Source organism: Diceros bicornis, chromosome 7, assembly GCF_020826845.1.
Source record: "Diceros bicornis minor isolate mBicDic1 chromosome 7, mDicBic1.mat.cur, whole genome shotgun sequence".
NCBI lineage: Eukaryota > Metazoa > Chordata > Mammalia > Perissodactyla > Rhinocerotidae > Diceros > Diceros bicornis.
In genome coordinates, this window is record NC_080746.1 from 13,943,997 (window position 1) to 13,959,688 (window position 15,692).

At 47.0% G+C, this 15,692-nt stretch overlaps 1 protein-coding gene across 11 annotated transcripts in view; it reads right to left on the minus strand.

Annotated features, from left to right (window-relative positions):
- The window catches only part of GRAMD1B (GRAM domain containing 1B), a 234,389-nt gene that overhangs the window by 86,346 nt on the left and 132,351 nt on the right, over positions 1-15,692 (minus strand). Inside the window, exon 1 of one of the 11 annotated variants that reach the window (XM_058544972.1) lies at positions 14,075-14,212. The exons of 9 other annotated variants lie outside the window; for them this stretch is intronic. Coding sequence is in view for 1 of the 2 variants with exons in the window: in XM_058544970.1 (XP_058400953.1) it covers positions 6,062-6,084 (23 nt within the window). In the remaining variant the exon portion in view is untranslated. Of the gene's footprint in view, positions 1-6,061; positions 6,457-14,074; positions 14,213-15,692 lie in introns of those variants that run through there. One more of the 11 variants, XM_058544970.1, reaches the window with a different exon arrangement.

A 15,692-nucleotide genomic window follows, 5' to 3' on the forward strand; every position in this document is an offset into this window, starting at 1 on the left:
GCAAGCTGAATTTGGCTCCAGGCTGTGGCGTGCTGACCCCTGGCCAAAGGTCACACAAGGTCCTCCATGATATCTCCAGTTAAGGCCTTTGTTCCGCAGGCAGTGAGGAAACATTGCTGGGCTTTAAGGAGGGGAGCAAGCCCATGCCCACACTTCCATAAAAGCAGCTATGGTGAGCATTACTGGTGCTCAACGATATTTCCAGCCCTCCTCTCCTCCTGCCATTCAGAAGCCTCTGTTTCCCCCCTTTCCTGCAGTCAGGCAGGGCCATGTGACCGGGTCAATGTGATGAAAGGGCAAAACAGGGTATTTGCTTCCAAGGAGAAGCATTTAAGAGCCATGATCTCCTCCCCTCTCTAGTGACCGCGGAGGGAGGTGCCAGGAGATTCTACAGCCTGGATGATTCAACTACCACTTGGAGGATGGCTTCCCTGGAGAGTTTTCCAGAGCCTCGGGGGATGGGGAGTGGTCAAGAACTAATCTGCAGTGAGTTAAACTACTGAGTGCGGGTGAGGGTGGGGCGGTGTTGTTACCATAACATAACCTAGCCTACCCAGTTTAACTCAACATCTTTCTGCAAATGCAAACCAAAGAACAGCACTAAGGATAAATAAACATAAAAACATCTAGCAATATCTAGTTTATCATATCCTTTCACCTTCACAACTCACTTAGGGAACAAATGCACAGCCTTCTGGACAATTTAGCAAGAGATCAGAAGCAGTCTTCTCCAAGTTCCATCATGAGAAACCCTAAGTCATCTCTTCCAGCAATAAAATTTAATGACAATAAATTGGCCAGGAGGAAAGGTTTCTAGCCAGCAGCAAAGAACCTCAAGTACTCATAATCTGATTTGTTTGACACAATCTCTGCCACCCAGAAGTTTACATTCTAATATAGTAAATCTCTTTCTCTTAAAGTAATAATGATGATGACAACAAAAAAACAAAGCAAACAATGCTTATTGCTACTGATTTCAAGCCAGGTGCAGTTTCCCAAAGTACAAACCTAGGGGAGGGGTGGGAAAGGCCTCTCCTTTTCAGAAGATTCGGTCACTGCCCTGAGCTGTCCTGATCACTCAAGGGATTGAAATGCTTAGACCAGCACTCAGTGTCCTGGATTTACCAGATCATGGGAAAACTCCAATTCCCATCCCACCAAATAATGAAGCAACTCTCGTACTATCAGCAAGAGGGTGGGCCTGCTGGGGGATGTTTGTAAATGAATATTTAATATTTCCAAATGAAGGTTTATTTTTAGTGTCTCCTGCTGGCTCAAGAAGTGCACCAACAATCCACATCACAGCGACCTGCTCTATCAGGACTGCGGCCTTTTCTAAACCATCAGTCAAAAGGAAGCTGAGAAACCAACTAATCTGCCCAGCACTGTTGTTTAATCCCATTTCAGAACAGCTACCACCCAAGGCAAACAGAAGCCACCAACCAAGGCCACACAGCAGGTCAAAAGGTGGTTACAAGATTCAGATCCACCAGTTGGCCTCTCCAGAATCTCAAGCTACTGAGCGACCCCAGCCTTCACTGCAGCTCTCCTTCTGGAAGACATTTGAAGAGCTGGGAAGCTTGGCTCTAAAGGAGGCATGCAGAGGCCACATCCAGGGCTTCCTCCTCCTCTAGAGTAAACTTTTCACAGAAAGAACCTCAAAAGACAAATATATGCCCTGATCGTAACACTCCAGAGACAGAAATTCTGAACTATTTCCTTATGTCTCATTTAAATTCTCCCTGCTGCAACCTAACCCATTTCTCCCTTCACGGGTCTAAACCAGAGCTGAAGAAGAACAGCACCCCATTCGTTAACAGATTTTTGAAGGAAAAAAGTACACTGGACAACTCACCTTTCGTATCAAATAAAATATGGCTGACCATTAATCGCCATGAAATATGGAGGAGTGCAAAAAGGAATTTCTGTCTGTTACCTGGTAAGAACATAAGCGAGTAGGTTCTCTCGCACAGCACTCATATTCCTAAATAAACAGTGTGAAAGGAGCATGATTGCATACGCACCCACTCAGACACAAAGAGAAACCTGAAATTCCTCTCATCTGTGGACCAAGACCTGGCCACAGAAATGCTTCCCCTGCTATGTGTCAAGAACTAGACTCTCTCTCTATTTTTTCACAGAATCAAATTCTTCCAGCATACTGACTTTCCTGAAGGTCTGTCACAGCCTCTGGGATCTGTAGAGATTGTACCACCAACCCCAACAGATGTGAGGACCTGGAACATGAGGACAGAGAATCAAGACAGATGTTACTATAGTCTGCCAAGTCCCGGGGAGGCCAAAACAGTCTGTACAGGGAGCAGCCCCGCAAAACTGGAGACCTTCCTGGTATTGGAGGTTCTGAAGCTCTACAGGAATCAGGAATGGCTTTACATCACACACGCACACAAAATTAACCATGTAGAAGCTAAGGAGGATTGGTGAATTGTTCTTCAGAAAATTACTTGGCTTCCAAACTGCATGTGTCCCACAGCTCTGCTCTGGCACAGCCCTGTCTCTTTGCCTGTGTCATCTCCTGTCTCAGTCTCCTCCACCGCTGCCCTTACCTTGCTCACCAAGTCGTCAGGAGATGGAATCACAGAATTACCTTTTGAGAAAGCCTAAAGCCTCTGCCCTAATGAAGGGGAGGTTGGATTAGGGGGAGGATTTCTATCTCACAGTCCAGCCACCTGTCAATCATAGACACGTATCCCGACTAGCTTTATCCAAAGGCATCCCCTGTGATAACCTCAGAACTCCACGCAGTGTGGTGTTAGTGCTGTACAAAGTAATACCTAACACTTACTTTACCTACTTACCTAACACTGTCCAGCCTTCAAATCCCTACTCAAGTGCCAACTACACTAAGAAGCTTTCCCGCTACCCCAGCGGAAACGAATTCCAGCCTCTGAATTTCTACAGTGCTTTTTGTTCATTGCATGTATCTGTCCCTTAGCATTTAATGACTCGTCTTGTAGGTCTTGTGTGTGTGTGTGTTTGGAGAGGGGTTGAGTCTCATTCTATCTGTGAGGCTACCAGTCCCTAGAAGTCAGAGGCAATGTCTTTTACATTTTTTAACCCCCATAACGCCTAGCCACAGGGCTGTGAAAATAACTACTTGGTCAACATTTGTAGAATGAAGGGATGGATGAACAACGGATGTACAGACCTTGACCTCGCTCTCCGGGAAAGAAGGTCTAACATAGACACACCTTGCTGTTGTTGTGGTAGTCGCAAAACTGAAGTAATGGTCAAGTAACAAGCGTTTGCACCCTGGATTTTTCACTAACTAGTTGCATGAATTTAGTCAAAACCATTTACCACTCTGCACCTCAGTTTCCTTAGCTCTCAAATGGAGATATCAGCCGCTTCATGGGATTATAGTAAGGATCGAATGAGATAACGCATTTCCATACACTGTTAAAAGTCTAATTGACTAACCAAATAAATATAAGGCAAGGATACAGCAAAGCAGAATAAAAGTCAATATATAGTATGGTGTTACATACAGAGGAAAGTGCGCTATAGAAGAGCAACCATGAACAGGTGAATCATTGGGGAAAATTACCTGCAAATCCAAAGCCTGATTCCTATCCGTGCGCCCTCAAGCAGGTTACCTAACCTCTCTGTGTCTCAGCTTCCTTGCTCTATAAAATGGGGATCTTAATCATAATGCTGGAAGTACTATGTGATGGAACACATGTAGAGTGCTTAATATGTGCCTGACCTATGGTAAGCACTCAATAAATGTTAGTTGCCATTATTATTGTTATTATCAGTATTATCATCATCTTTTATATCACTAACACACAGTAGGCATTCCAGAAATGTTTCTAAAAATGATTCAAACATTAGACTGCTAATTGATTCCATCCTCTTCCATATACAGAAAGCGTTATCCAGAACAAGGTAGCCGATATATTTAGTCATCTTGTTTCTACCAAGTCTTCCTTGGGAGAGCAGAGAGTACCCTGACACGGGATCCCACCAAAAAGAGCCAAATTTCAAGCCCAAACACTCACAACACAACTACAAGGTTTGGCCCCTAAGCCAAAACAGACCAATATATCTGTACCTAATGAGACAGTGAATCACAGGAGCTAACAGTACCCAGGCAGACATAATGACAAAATTTCCCCATCCTTGTAACACTTTATTTGGCTGAAAAGGACAAGGTTGCCCCAATTACAGTTGCCAGCTTAACACAGTTCTCCTGTTGAAATGCATCAAGAGACACTCAAGGCAGATTTTTAAAGGCAAACATCTCTCCATGTCCCTGAGGGACAACCCAGGCTGAGCAGAGAAGCCTTCCGTGTTCAAGTGATGTCTCATCCTGAATGACAGCCAAGCACCCCTCAGTCCCAACCCAGGTATGCTGACAGCAGGGCATGGAGGGACGCTGAGTGATTTCTGATGACGAGCCCAGTGTCCCCGCTCTCCCAGCAGCACCTGGGGTCTCTTTGGAGGCCTCACCCAAGTCACAGGCCCAGCTCGGCTCTGCTGAGGAATAAAGGGGCAGCTTTGGACCCTGACTTGGCCTGGAATTCCCAATGACAACAGATTCTGCTAATGGCTTCCAACCTAGAAGGAACAGGGAACCTGGCCCCAAAGAGAGCAAGAGCAGGGATGACACCTCTACCTCCCTTTGTCAAACTCAGAGGAGAGCTTTCAGCACAAGAGCTCAACAAAAGAAAGAGTGATGCCTAATCCTGAGGAGAAGAAACTACAGGCTGGATGGTCACGATGCTCACCACTCCACCGAATCTCACCAATTTTAAAAGTTAAGCTTGCAGGAGCTAAGCTCATCCCTTTCCCTTCCACAAAGTACCTTTTCAACACCCACTAAAGGCTCCTCTTGCCTAAAGGGGGAGGGCTGGACTAGACTAATTCTGTCAGGGTTCAACCTAGCGTAGGTAGGGGTTTCTGGAAAGCCAGATGTGGCCAAGAGCCAGGCTGGGACTCCAAGCATTAACCTGCTCAATACCTACTCCCGACTCTGAAAATCAACCTCCAATGCAGAGAGATGACCTACCACCACCCCAACCTTGGACTACTGGCATGAGGAAGGCAGGACACATCTCTGCAGGGAGCGCTCCCAAGCTCCTTCTCCTCCTCCCACCCTCCACTGTCTTCAAGGAGAGAAAGCTCCATCCCCAGTCCAAGAAGCCTTTCTCCTCTGAGCTGCACACACCACCCTGCAGGGAGTACCAGACCTCTGGTATGACAAAGTTTTCCAACCAAAATTTCCAGTTTCTCAATCAGATAAAAAGCCAATTCACCCACGCATCTGATTCAAAGGAAAAGAGGGAGAGGTAAGAATTTTATTTTTAAAATGGAAGGTAAAAATATTCTGACTACTTCTGCAGCTGCAATACAGCTACCCCACACTCCAAGCAAGAGGCGGCTTTAATATCTCAACGTTAAGCCCAGGAAGAGGCGCTTGCAAAGCCCCAAGGTATGCGCATGTGGTGGGCCTGAGGGTGGGGGTGGGCCACTCTCCTTTGGACACCAGGCATGCTAGAGGTTGGAGCCTGGCCCCTCATGACTGCCCCTCAGGGAGCAGCCTGCCTAAGAGGTCGGAGACTGCCACCGAAGGTGAGGGTGCCCTAAGCAGCAAGGTGAGAAAGGCCCTTCAGCACATCTGTCTGGGTAGGGAAGGTACAGCTGCACCAGCAGCCTGAGGTGGACGTCCAGGATCCCTCGTGAAAGGGATCTTTCTTGATCAAGTTCCCTCAGTGTGCACCACCCTGCAGCCTCCTCAAAGTTGGAGACTCTTTTCAGCTGCAGTTTGATTCTCTCCACAGCCCCCCAACTTCCACAAAACCCCTCCCCCAGGAAGATGCTGGCAGAAAATACTGCAGCGGTAGGGAAGCTGGGCTGAGCCAGGGAGGGTAACCCAACTTTGTAGAGAGTGTGGCTCCCATCTTAACCCCTTGATACCCATCTAGGGAGACGGGCCTGTCTGAAGGAGAGCTCTCTGAGGATGCTGAGGTGCTGAGGAAAGCACAGGGTTGAAGAGAGAAAACAGAAGAGGAAGGTGCCTTATCCCCTCTCCACTTACCAGGATAGCTTGAATCCTTTCATTAGTACAGTCACGATAATCCACTGACCGTGTCCTTAGCATCCCCATTACAGCTCCGGAGGTCCCAGGACATATTTGAAAAGATGACGAGGTCCCCAAAGAACAGAATCCCATGTAATGTGACTTGAACTCAGAAAGAGAAAGAAGAGACAGAGAGAAAGCGCAAACCAGAAGAACTGCTGCTTTCCCTTCTTCCCCCTTTCCCAGCTGAGAGCTGGGCTGGGAGGCGAAGGACAGCTTCTGCAAATCCAGCCCGGGGCTAGAGCTGCCTGCCCGAGCTGCTGCTGCCACTGCCAGCTCCTGATGGGAGATGGGTAATGCTGGCAAGGCTGCAAAACAAGCCCTGGAGTTGCTGTCAACAGGCAGGGGGGCCGGCCACCCACCCACCCTCACCTCACGCTGGCTCAGAGCAGCCTTGGGGAAAGAACCCAAGGAGAGCCCAGGAGGAGAGCAAAAACCTAGCAGAATCTGCACCTCTCTTCCCCCAGGCGGCAGCTCCGGCAGCTCCATATAATCTCCTAATCAATGCAGTACCCAAGCAAAGCACTGCCAGCCACTTCCGCCCATTTAAAGACACAGCACATGTTTGTCCCAGGATGGGACAGAAAGTCAGGGAGAGGGTGGGTGGGGAATGTGGTGCCAGAGAAGGAAGAAGAGAGGGGCAGAAACATCTGAAGATGAGCACTTCCATGGGCATCCACCAAAGTGTTAAAATGCCCCACCCCTAGCCCAGATGGCAGCCTTGACCCCAGGCCCTGTGCAAACCTCAGGAATCCAAGCTACGCAGACCTGAAAGGCAGGCTGGTGAGTGCCTAGGTGTCCGAAGGCAGCAAGCTGCACAAGACCACCTTAAATAGAATCCTCACCCTCTCCCCGGCAAGGCAAGGCAAGGCGAGGTGAGCGGGACTGGCTGCAGATCCCAAGCAGTTCATAGCACACCGAACACACAGTTCTCTTCCCCTGCTGGGGAAATTGCCTCGCCGCGACTTCTGGGGCGCATGGTGAGGCAGCCACTTATGGTGGCCCAGCAGCGCCCCCAGTCACCTGGGGCCCGGCGATCCTTTTAAGGCGGCTACAAAGGCCTGGTGTAGGATTTAAACAGCATTTTATTGCTGACAGGGCTCCAAGAAGATTCAGACCAAGCAGAGCATCAAGTGAGGAGGGACTGAGATTTTCAACTTCTACTGGAACATTCGATTCATGGGAGAGGGGGGAAAGGCTCCTCTCAAAACCTCCAAGCTGGGGCCCAGTGGTTCCACCCCAAAAAACTTTACCAGCTATGTGATTCCTTTTTGTCCTCCCCTAGATTACTATCTGAGTCAGTAATGCAGATGGGTGAGAACGAATAAAGACGAGATTCATTATGAAATAGCAACCTTCAACTGAACGGTAATAAGCCTTTACCCCATAACTTGTCCCAAAGCAATCTACAGACATCCATATGTGTTGTATGCATATCATCTATACTTGACCTTCTAAAGTGATACTCTTAAGAAAAACTGGAGCGCAGATCCCTGTTGGTAACACTCATTGTACTTATAATTACTTGTTTATTATCTGCCTTCCACTTTTTAGATGGTAAACTCCATGAAGACAGGGACTGTGTCTCTCGTTCAGTTCCATCTCCCACTGACCAGGAGGGCTTGCATACAGTAGGGGTACCAGAAGCAAGTGTTTAGTTGAAGTGACCTTATTAGAACCTAACTAAAACACTGCAGTCTCTCTCCAGTGTCCAGATGGCTCAGCAGAAATATTCTTTAAGGCATTCTGAGCTTTCAGAGATGTACTCCCAAAGCAGCCCTGGGCTATGGAATTTCCCTCCATCCATAGCTCTCATGTCAGACAACACTGAAATGCTTTTAAGACTTCTGAACACATTTGTGGTTATGTTTTTAAAGGTTCCTGAGCCTGGACCTAGATATTGTCCAATACAGGACAGGTATTGTGGGGATGCAACCGATTTCAGAAGCGCATAGAAATTCTCCTTTATGATGCAGATTATTCACCCAAAGGGCCGCCCAGGACATGAGACCCAGCCCCTAGACTTCGAGGGTCCAGGCAGATGTAAATATTCTTAGTATTCTCCTCCTGCCCCAGCAACTGCTCTGATCACAGGCAACACATAAAACCTGGGTCAAAGCTTTCCAAGTTTTACATTAGAAACACGTTATTGTACTGTTAAAATTCTTTAGCTCTGACTCTTGTTTTTTTTAAAAAAAAAAACTCTCCTTTGCAAGTATTAGTAAGAATTTATTAAGGGCTGTGTTGTGTCAGGCATCATGCTAAGCATTTTACATGCATTATCTCATTTAATCCTCACATCCATATTATGAAGTAGTAACTATCATTGTTTTTCAGATAATGCAGCTAAAGAGTATAAAGAGTGTAGTATCTTGATTTGACTAACGCCGAACAGCCAACAAGCCGCAAGCTCGGGATTTGAATGCAGGCATGTCCAACTCCAAACTCACTCTCTTAATCACAATGTATGCTTATAAAACAATCTTCTCTATCAGACAAGCTGGTTTATAAGGGCTCACATGATCCCAGGACAAAAAGAATCCAGGCAACAGGTAAAAAAGAGACTAAATCAAGCCGGCTGCTTCTTTCTGTTGCTGATGAGTTACTGGCTTGAGTGTCAATGTGAGTACGTGCCGTGAGGAACATCACACAGAAGGAACAAAGGAGAGCCTAGTGGGTTGGGAGACAATCATCTGCCTCGAATTCCCTTTGGCTCTTTCTTGTTTCTGAAACCAGGGCTTTTCACAGAGCTCTGGAACCCGGCTCCATTTCTGTGGTCCATAAAGAAAATCTCAAAATATGATCTAAACATGGCTTTAAAGAGCCACGAGATCACTGTCTTTCCCTGAAGTAAATTAAAAAATAAGACCAAGCAAAATGAAGAAACATTCCTCATTTAATGCATTTTCCCTCTTTTATCTTCTCATAGAGGGCAGTCTCTACAGTTTGAAAAGTTCCCTGACCTGTAAGCTGTCAGCACTGACATGATTCTAGATTACTCTGGGGGTGGAAATGCAGATTAATGATCAGGCAAGTGCATCCGATTTTCTTCCTTCTGCCTGACTCTGCAATCTGGCTGGTCCTTGATATTCATATTTCAGAATGGGCAAAAATTTTTAGAAAAAACTAAATTCCAAAGACTTCCATTTCTGGCAATACGGCAGACTAGGTATCCTGATGGACCTTCCCGCTAAAAACAACCAAAAATGCTGAATAAAATAAAACATTTAGAAAGAAAACAAAAATTCTTTTAAAATGCTTGATAAGCTATCAAAACAGTAAGGAATATTTAGAAGCCACAAATTTGCTGAGGGCAGAAACCCAGAAAATTAAAGAAAGCCTTGAGGATGCATGGTCTAGAGGGGGTGTTTGCGGAACCTGTGAAACTGGGCTTTGGTTTTCATGGCCTCAAAGAACATGGTGGACAAGAGACAAGGCCAAAAGCCCACTAATGTGACAGGTGTAAGAGGAGATCTCCTCATGAAGTGGGCCCTGCTGGCTATACCCTCACCCTAAGAATGAACTTGAAAAAAACTCACAAATGCTGCTAAGGAACTAATAGGAAAACTCCCTGTCTTAAACCTTGGCAGTGAACAAAGGAGGAAAGAAAAGCTCCCCGGATAAATCATAATTACAAACTGATCCTCACACAGATTGTTGCCTGAGGATATTCTAAACAATTCACAAAAAACAATGTTCAGAAAAGAGAAGCTTGATAAATTCAACCACAGTAAATTAAGAACATCTGAACATCCAAATTGATCATAAGAAAAGAGAAAAGACAAGGCTTTTCTGGGAGAAGATATTTGCAACAGATGTAACTGAAAAAGGAATTGTCCACAGAATTTATTAAAAAAATTTTACACATCAGGGCCGGCCCCGTGGCTTAGCGGTTAAGTGCGCATGCTCCACTGCTGGCGGCCCAGGTTCGGATCCCAGGCGCGCACCGACGCACCGCTTCTCCGGCCGTGCTGAGGCCGCATCCCACGTACAGCAACTAGAAGGATGTGAAACTATGATGTACAACTATCTACTGGGGCTTTGGGGGAAAATAAATAAATAAAATCATTAAAAAAAAAAATTTACACATCAATAAGAAAAAGACAACTAGAAAAACAGCCAAGGGGCTGGCCCTGTGGCTTAGTGGTTAAGTGCGGCACGCTCTGCTTCAGCGGCCTGGGTTTGATTGCCAGGCGTGGACCTACACCACTTGTTGGCAGCCATGCTGTGGGGGCGACCCACATACAAAATAGAGGAAGACTGGCACAGACGTTAGCTCAGGGTGAATCTTCCTCAAGCAAAAAAAAAAAAAGAGGAAGATTGGCAATAGATGTTAGCTCAGGGTGAATCTTCCTCAGCAAAAAAATAAATAAATAAATTTAAAAAAGAAAAACAGACAAATGATTTGAATAAGCAATTTCAGAAGAAGAAATGATCAATAAATATATAAAAAGGTACTCAACTTCATTAATACTCAGGAAAACACGAATTTAAACTCCAATGAAGTGCCATCCCATACCCACCTGACTGACAAAAATTTAAAGTCTAATAGTATCAAAGCTGGAAAGTTGCTAGTGGAAGTGCATATTGGTTTGACTACCTCAGAAAACTATTTGGTATTAGGTAGTAAAGTTGAAGAAATGCATCCCCTAACACCTAACAGTTCTACCCCACTGACCGAAGAAACTCACACTAGGAGATGCGCAAGACAAACTTCATACAGCACTATATGTAATAACATAGTTTGCAGAAACAAACCAAAAACCTGGAAACAAATGTCTATCAACAGCAGAAAGGATGAACAACTGTGGTATTTTCTTAAAGTGGGACAGCATATAGCAACAGCATACAGAAACTTTATAAATTACTGACACACAACAAAGTGGATGCATCTCAGACACAATGTCGAACAGAGAAAGCAAATCAACGAAGAAGGCACACAGTACGATTCCATGTATATACAGCTATAGAACAAACACATAAAACAGACAGATATTTTATACCCATATAGATATTCTGTATCTATAAAATAAAAATCAAGGGAATGACAAACCACATTCAGAAAGGTGGTCACCTCTGAAGGGTGGGGAAGACAATGGGGTCAGCAGGACAGGTAAGAAGTTTTTTGTTTCTTCTTTCTATATGCTTTACACATATTTAAAGTTTTGGTGTTGGTTTTGGGTTTTTTTTTTGGTGAGGAAGACGAGCGCTGAGCTAACATCTGTTGCCGATTCTCCTCTTGTTGCTGAGGAAGATTGGCCCTGGGCTAACATCCATGCCCATCTTCCTCTACTTTATATATGGGATGTCTGCCACAGCATGGCTTGATAAGTGGTGCGTTGGTCTGCACCCAGGATCTGAACCTGCGAACCCCGGGCCACAGAAGCGGAGCCCGTGAACTTAACCACTATGCCACCAGGCAGGCCCCTAAAGTTTTATAAATAATCTTTGTATCTATTCAGTATTTAGCAAAAACAATTTAAAAATAAACAAAGTATTTAGAGGGGCCGATCCGGCGGCACAGCGGTTAAGTGCGCGTGCTCTGCTTCGGCGGCCCGGAGTTCGCCAGTTCGGACCCCAGGCGCGCACTGACGCACCGCTTGTCAAGCCATGCTGTGGCGGCGTCCTATATAAAGTAGAGCAAGATGGGCATGGATGTTAGCCCAAGGCCAATCTTCCTCAGCAAAAAAGAGGAAGACTGCCATCGGATGTTAGCTCAGGGCTGATCTTCCTAACAAAAAAAAAAAAAAGTAATTAGAAAACATCTGACACGAATCTTCTTTGGGTTTTTGTGAACAGACTTGATGAAAGGGCAGGACGGTGGTGGGGGAAGGACTGACTATGACAACATTTTGTGTTATCTGAATTTTCAAAAATCTAAGTTCACAAAATTGGCTTTCCCAGGCTTATGGATATTCAAAAGTTTGTTGCCCGTTTACAAGGTTTGATTAACATGAGGTTGGTTTGTTGACTCCAAGCCTCTTGCTACAATGGTTTCTTCCAAACTTACTGGGTTTGGAATGAAGGTTAGAAAAGCTCCTTTCTGATTTTAGCTGCTTTGACCTTCTCTTGGCCTCCTACAAGCCTTAAGGTCTCACCTACCCTGGTACTATTCCTTTCCTAACCCAACAAAAACAGGACTGGTGTTCCTTGCCTCATCCATAAGTAGGGACTAGAATGGTGAGAGGTCTTTCAACCAGAGCATACTGCTGGTGACCTCATAAGCAGACACTCAAGGCCCCCGGCCAGGGGAAACGTGGAAGCCGTGAACCCACTGGAGAATTCAGCCTTCCTGACTCCCACTTCCCCATCAGCTGCTCTTCCCACCACCAGAAGCTCACGCCTCCTCGTGACCTTGGGAAGTCAGGAGCATATCTGGAGCAGAAAACAGACTGCCGACATGATCCCTGAGGCTCTCCTTCTATCTCAAGTTCTTGGATTCTGTGCTGCTCTCCTCTGTCCCTTCTCCTGAGGAGAGGAGAGCCAGCCGCAGTACCAGGGCAGAGCTGCCTGCCTCTAGGAGCTGGCAAAACTGGGGCAGAGCAGTGCTGCAGTCACGCATTGGGGAATCAAAGCTCCAAGCTCAGGCAGGGGAGTGGTCAGGCGCTGAGAGTGTTATATTTAAGGAGCATTTTGGAGGTCAGGAAGCTAGCACCAGAAGAGCCGTGGAGGAGGGAGCGCCTCCTAAACACTCCATTTCAACAAGCCTCCTCCTCGTTCTCCAGCCAGAATCCTCTTCCAAATTCCAAACTGCAGTCAATAGAGCCTGTGTGAGTGGACGGCAGATGGCCAGAGCTGCGCCGATCAGGTGCTCCCCATCACTTCTCTGTCCCCTCCTCCCCACCCCGCACTCTCCTCTCCTCACCCTCTGCCACCGTTAGTCATTGGCTCTGGGGTGACAGTGTGGGCTGCAGGCATCGGCCTTGCCTTCTGCTCTGTTCATCTGTGTCAGCTCCCAGCCGGGAGCCTCCCGAGCCTGCCCCTCCCCTCCTGTTGGGACCTGTGCACACCCCAGCCCTCCTGCCCCACGTCCACTGTAGGGAGGGAGGGCGGGCCACACAGGCCACAGGGCAGCAGACGTTGAGAGGCTTGTGGGGAAAGCAAGCAGGGCTCTGCTCATGTCAAGAATGCTTTCTTCTGCCTCCATGACCCCAGGGATTTACTTAAGGTACTAGAGTTAAAAAAAGAAAATGGACAGGGGCCGGCCCAGTGGCGCAAGCGGTTAAGTGCGCGCGCTCCGCTGCGGCGGCCCGGGGTTCGCTGGTTCGGATCCCGGGCGCGCACAGACGCACTGCTTAGTAAGCCATGCTGTGGCGGCGTCCCATATAAAGTGGAGGAAGATAGGCACAGATGTTAGCTCAGGGCCGTCTTCCTCAGCAAAAAAAAGAGGAGGATTGGCGGATGTTAGCTCAGGGCTGATCTCCTCACAAAAAAAAAAAAAAAAAAAAAAAAAAAAAAAAAGAAAATGGACAGACTTACCTCCCCCCATCCTTCTTTGCCCCTCCTTCACAATCTGCTAAATCAGAATGTTCCTTCAGGCAACCAACAGGATGGGCAAGGTGAAAGCCAAGCTCCAGTTGGCTTCATCCGCCCCCAGTGGCTTCACCAACACAGTTGACTGGAGAGGGAGGAAGACAGGGTGGGGGTGGCCAGCGGCTTCCACAGACGGGTGTCTGTCCACGCTAGAGTGTGAAGCAGTCTCCCATACATTATGACATGTGATTCTCACAAGAACCCAGTGAGTATTACTAAAGCACGCCTAACAGAGGAAGAAACTGAGGCCCAGGGAGGTCTGGTTCTCTTCCTACTACCAGCAGCTTCTTCTACCACAAGATAAGGTGGTAGCTGGTGAAAAGAGGGACAGCTAAGAGGTTAAAGCCCTGTGCCTGGGTACCACAAACCCCTCACCTCAATCCAGCCTAGGAACTCTCGTTCTCACCAGGCCAGCACGGAATTACCTCCCTTGCTCACCTCAGCGCAGAACCCAGCTAAGCTCTCTCTCTCCCTCTGTTGAAGCAGCCCAGGACATCCCTTCTCCATGGAGACTTCTCGGCTTGATGAAAGGAGACAAGAGTTTCCTTGGCCCTGCCTGGTCTGGCAATGGAAATCCAAAGAGGACTCCCTGTCTCCATCCCACCTTCCCCTTCGTCTCTAAAATCACTCCCCGGCTTCCTGAACACCTGGTCCCCTGACTCGATGCTGGTTTATCTGAACGTCTCCTTCATTAGCATGTCCTGGATCTGAACTCTTTCTGCTGCTAGACAGAAGGGCGGCCCCTAGGAGGTAAAAGCCTGCATGTCAGAAAAGATGCACACACCTCAGAGAAACCCCACCAGCCAGGAGAGGGGAACACTGCCTGATCTCACTCATTCTAATTACATGTACAACAAAAGAAAATCTCTTACCAGATGGAAGAAACAAGGCAGGTTCCTAATTACCTCCCCCCCGCCCCTCCTGGTTTATTCTCAGGAGAAATCCAGGGTGACTGATGGTGTCAGGGACCCAGGAGGGTGCTTATAAACTCAGGTTCCCTGGGGGAGGGGCACCCATACACCCACAGCCAACTGCTTCATGCTCTCCTACACCAAATGGAGATTTCCCTTTCTCAACTAAGTTACATACGAGAATTACTGTTAACAAACCCAGGAATTGAGTGTTAACTCATTTTAATGGTGAAAGCCTCCCAGCCAAGGACACGACAAGAATCTCTTGTTGGCAGAGGAACGGTTTGCTGATAGGACAAGCCTAGGGAGACCGCATTCTTAATGACACAGGCCTGAGGCCAGGCCCAGAGGTGTGTACTGTGGTTTACCACAGGGACTCTGGAATCAGACTTGAGTTCAAATCCATATTTAACAACTGTGACCTTGAGCAAATGACTCCATTTCTCTAAGCCTCGGCTCCATCTATAAAAAGGTGATGATGGAATACTACTCAGCTATAAAAAAGACAAAATCGTCCCACTTGCGACAACATGGATGGAGCTTGAGGGTATTATGTTAAGCGAAATAAGCCACACAGAGAAAGACACATACCGTATGATTTCACTCATATGCGGAAGATAAACACATGGATAAGGAGAACAGATTAGTGGTTAGCAGAGAGGAAAGGGGTGGGGAGGAGGGCGAAAAGGGCACATATGTATGGTGACAGACAAAGACTAGACTACTGGGAGGCCGGCCTGGTGGCACAAGTGGTTAAGTGCACGCGCTCCGCAGCAGCGGCCCGAGATCCGCCGGTTCGGATCCTGGGCGCGCACCCACGCACCAGTTGTCAGGCCTTGCTGTGGCAGGCGTCCCATCTAAAGTGGAGGAAGATGGGCATGGATGTTAGCCCAGGGCCAGTCTTCCTCAGCAAAAAGAGGAGGATTGGTAGATGTTAGCTCAGGGCCGATCTTCTTCAGAAAAAAAAAAAAAACTAGACTACTGGAGGTGAGCACTATGCAGTCTACACAGAAACTGATGTATAATAATGTATGCCTGAAATTACACAATATTATAAACCAATATGACCTCAAAAAATAATTAAATTAAAAAAAACATGATGATGACCACAACCATAAGGTTGTTAGGAGGAGTCAACGACACAA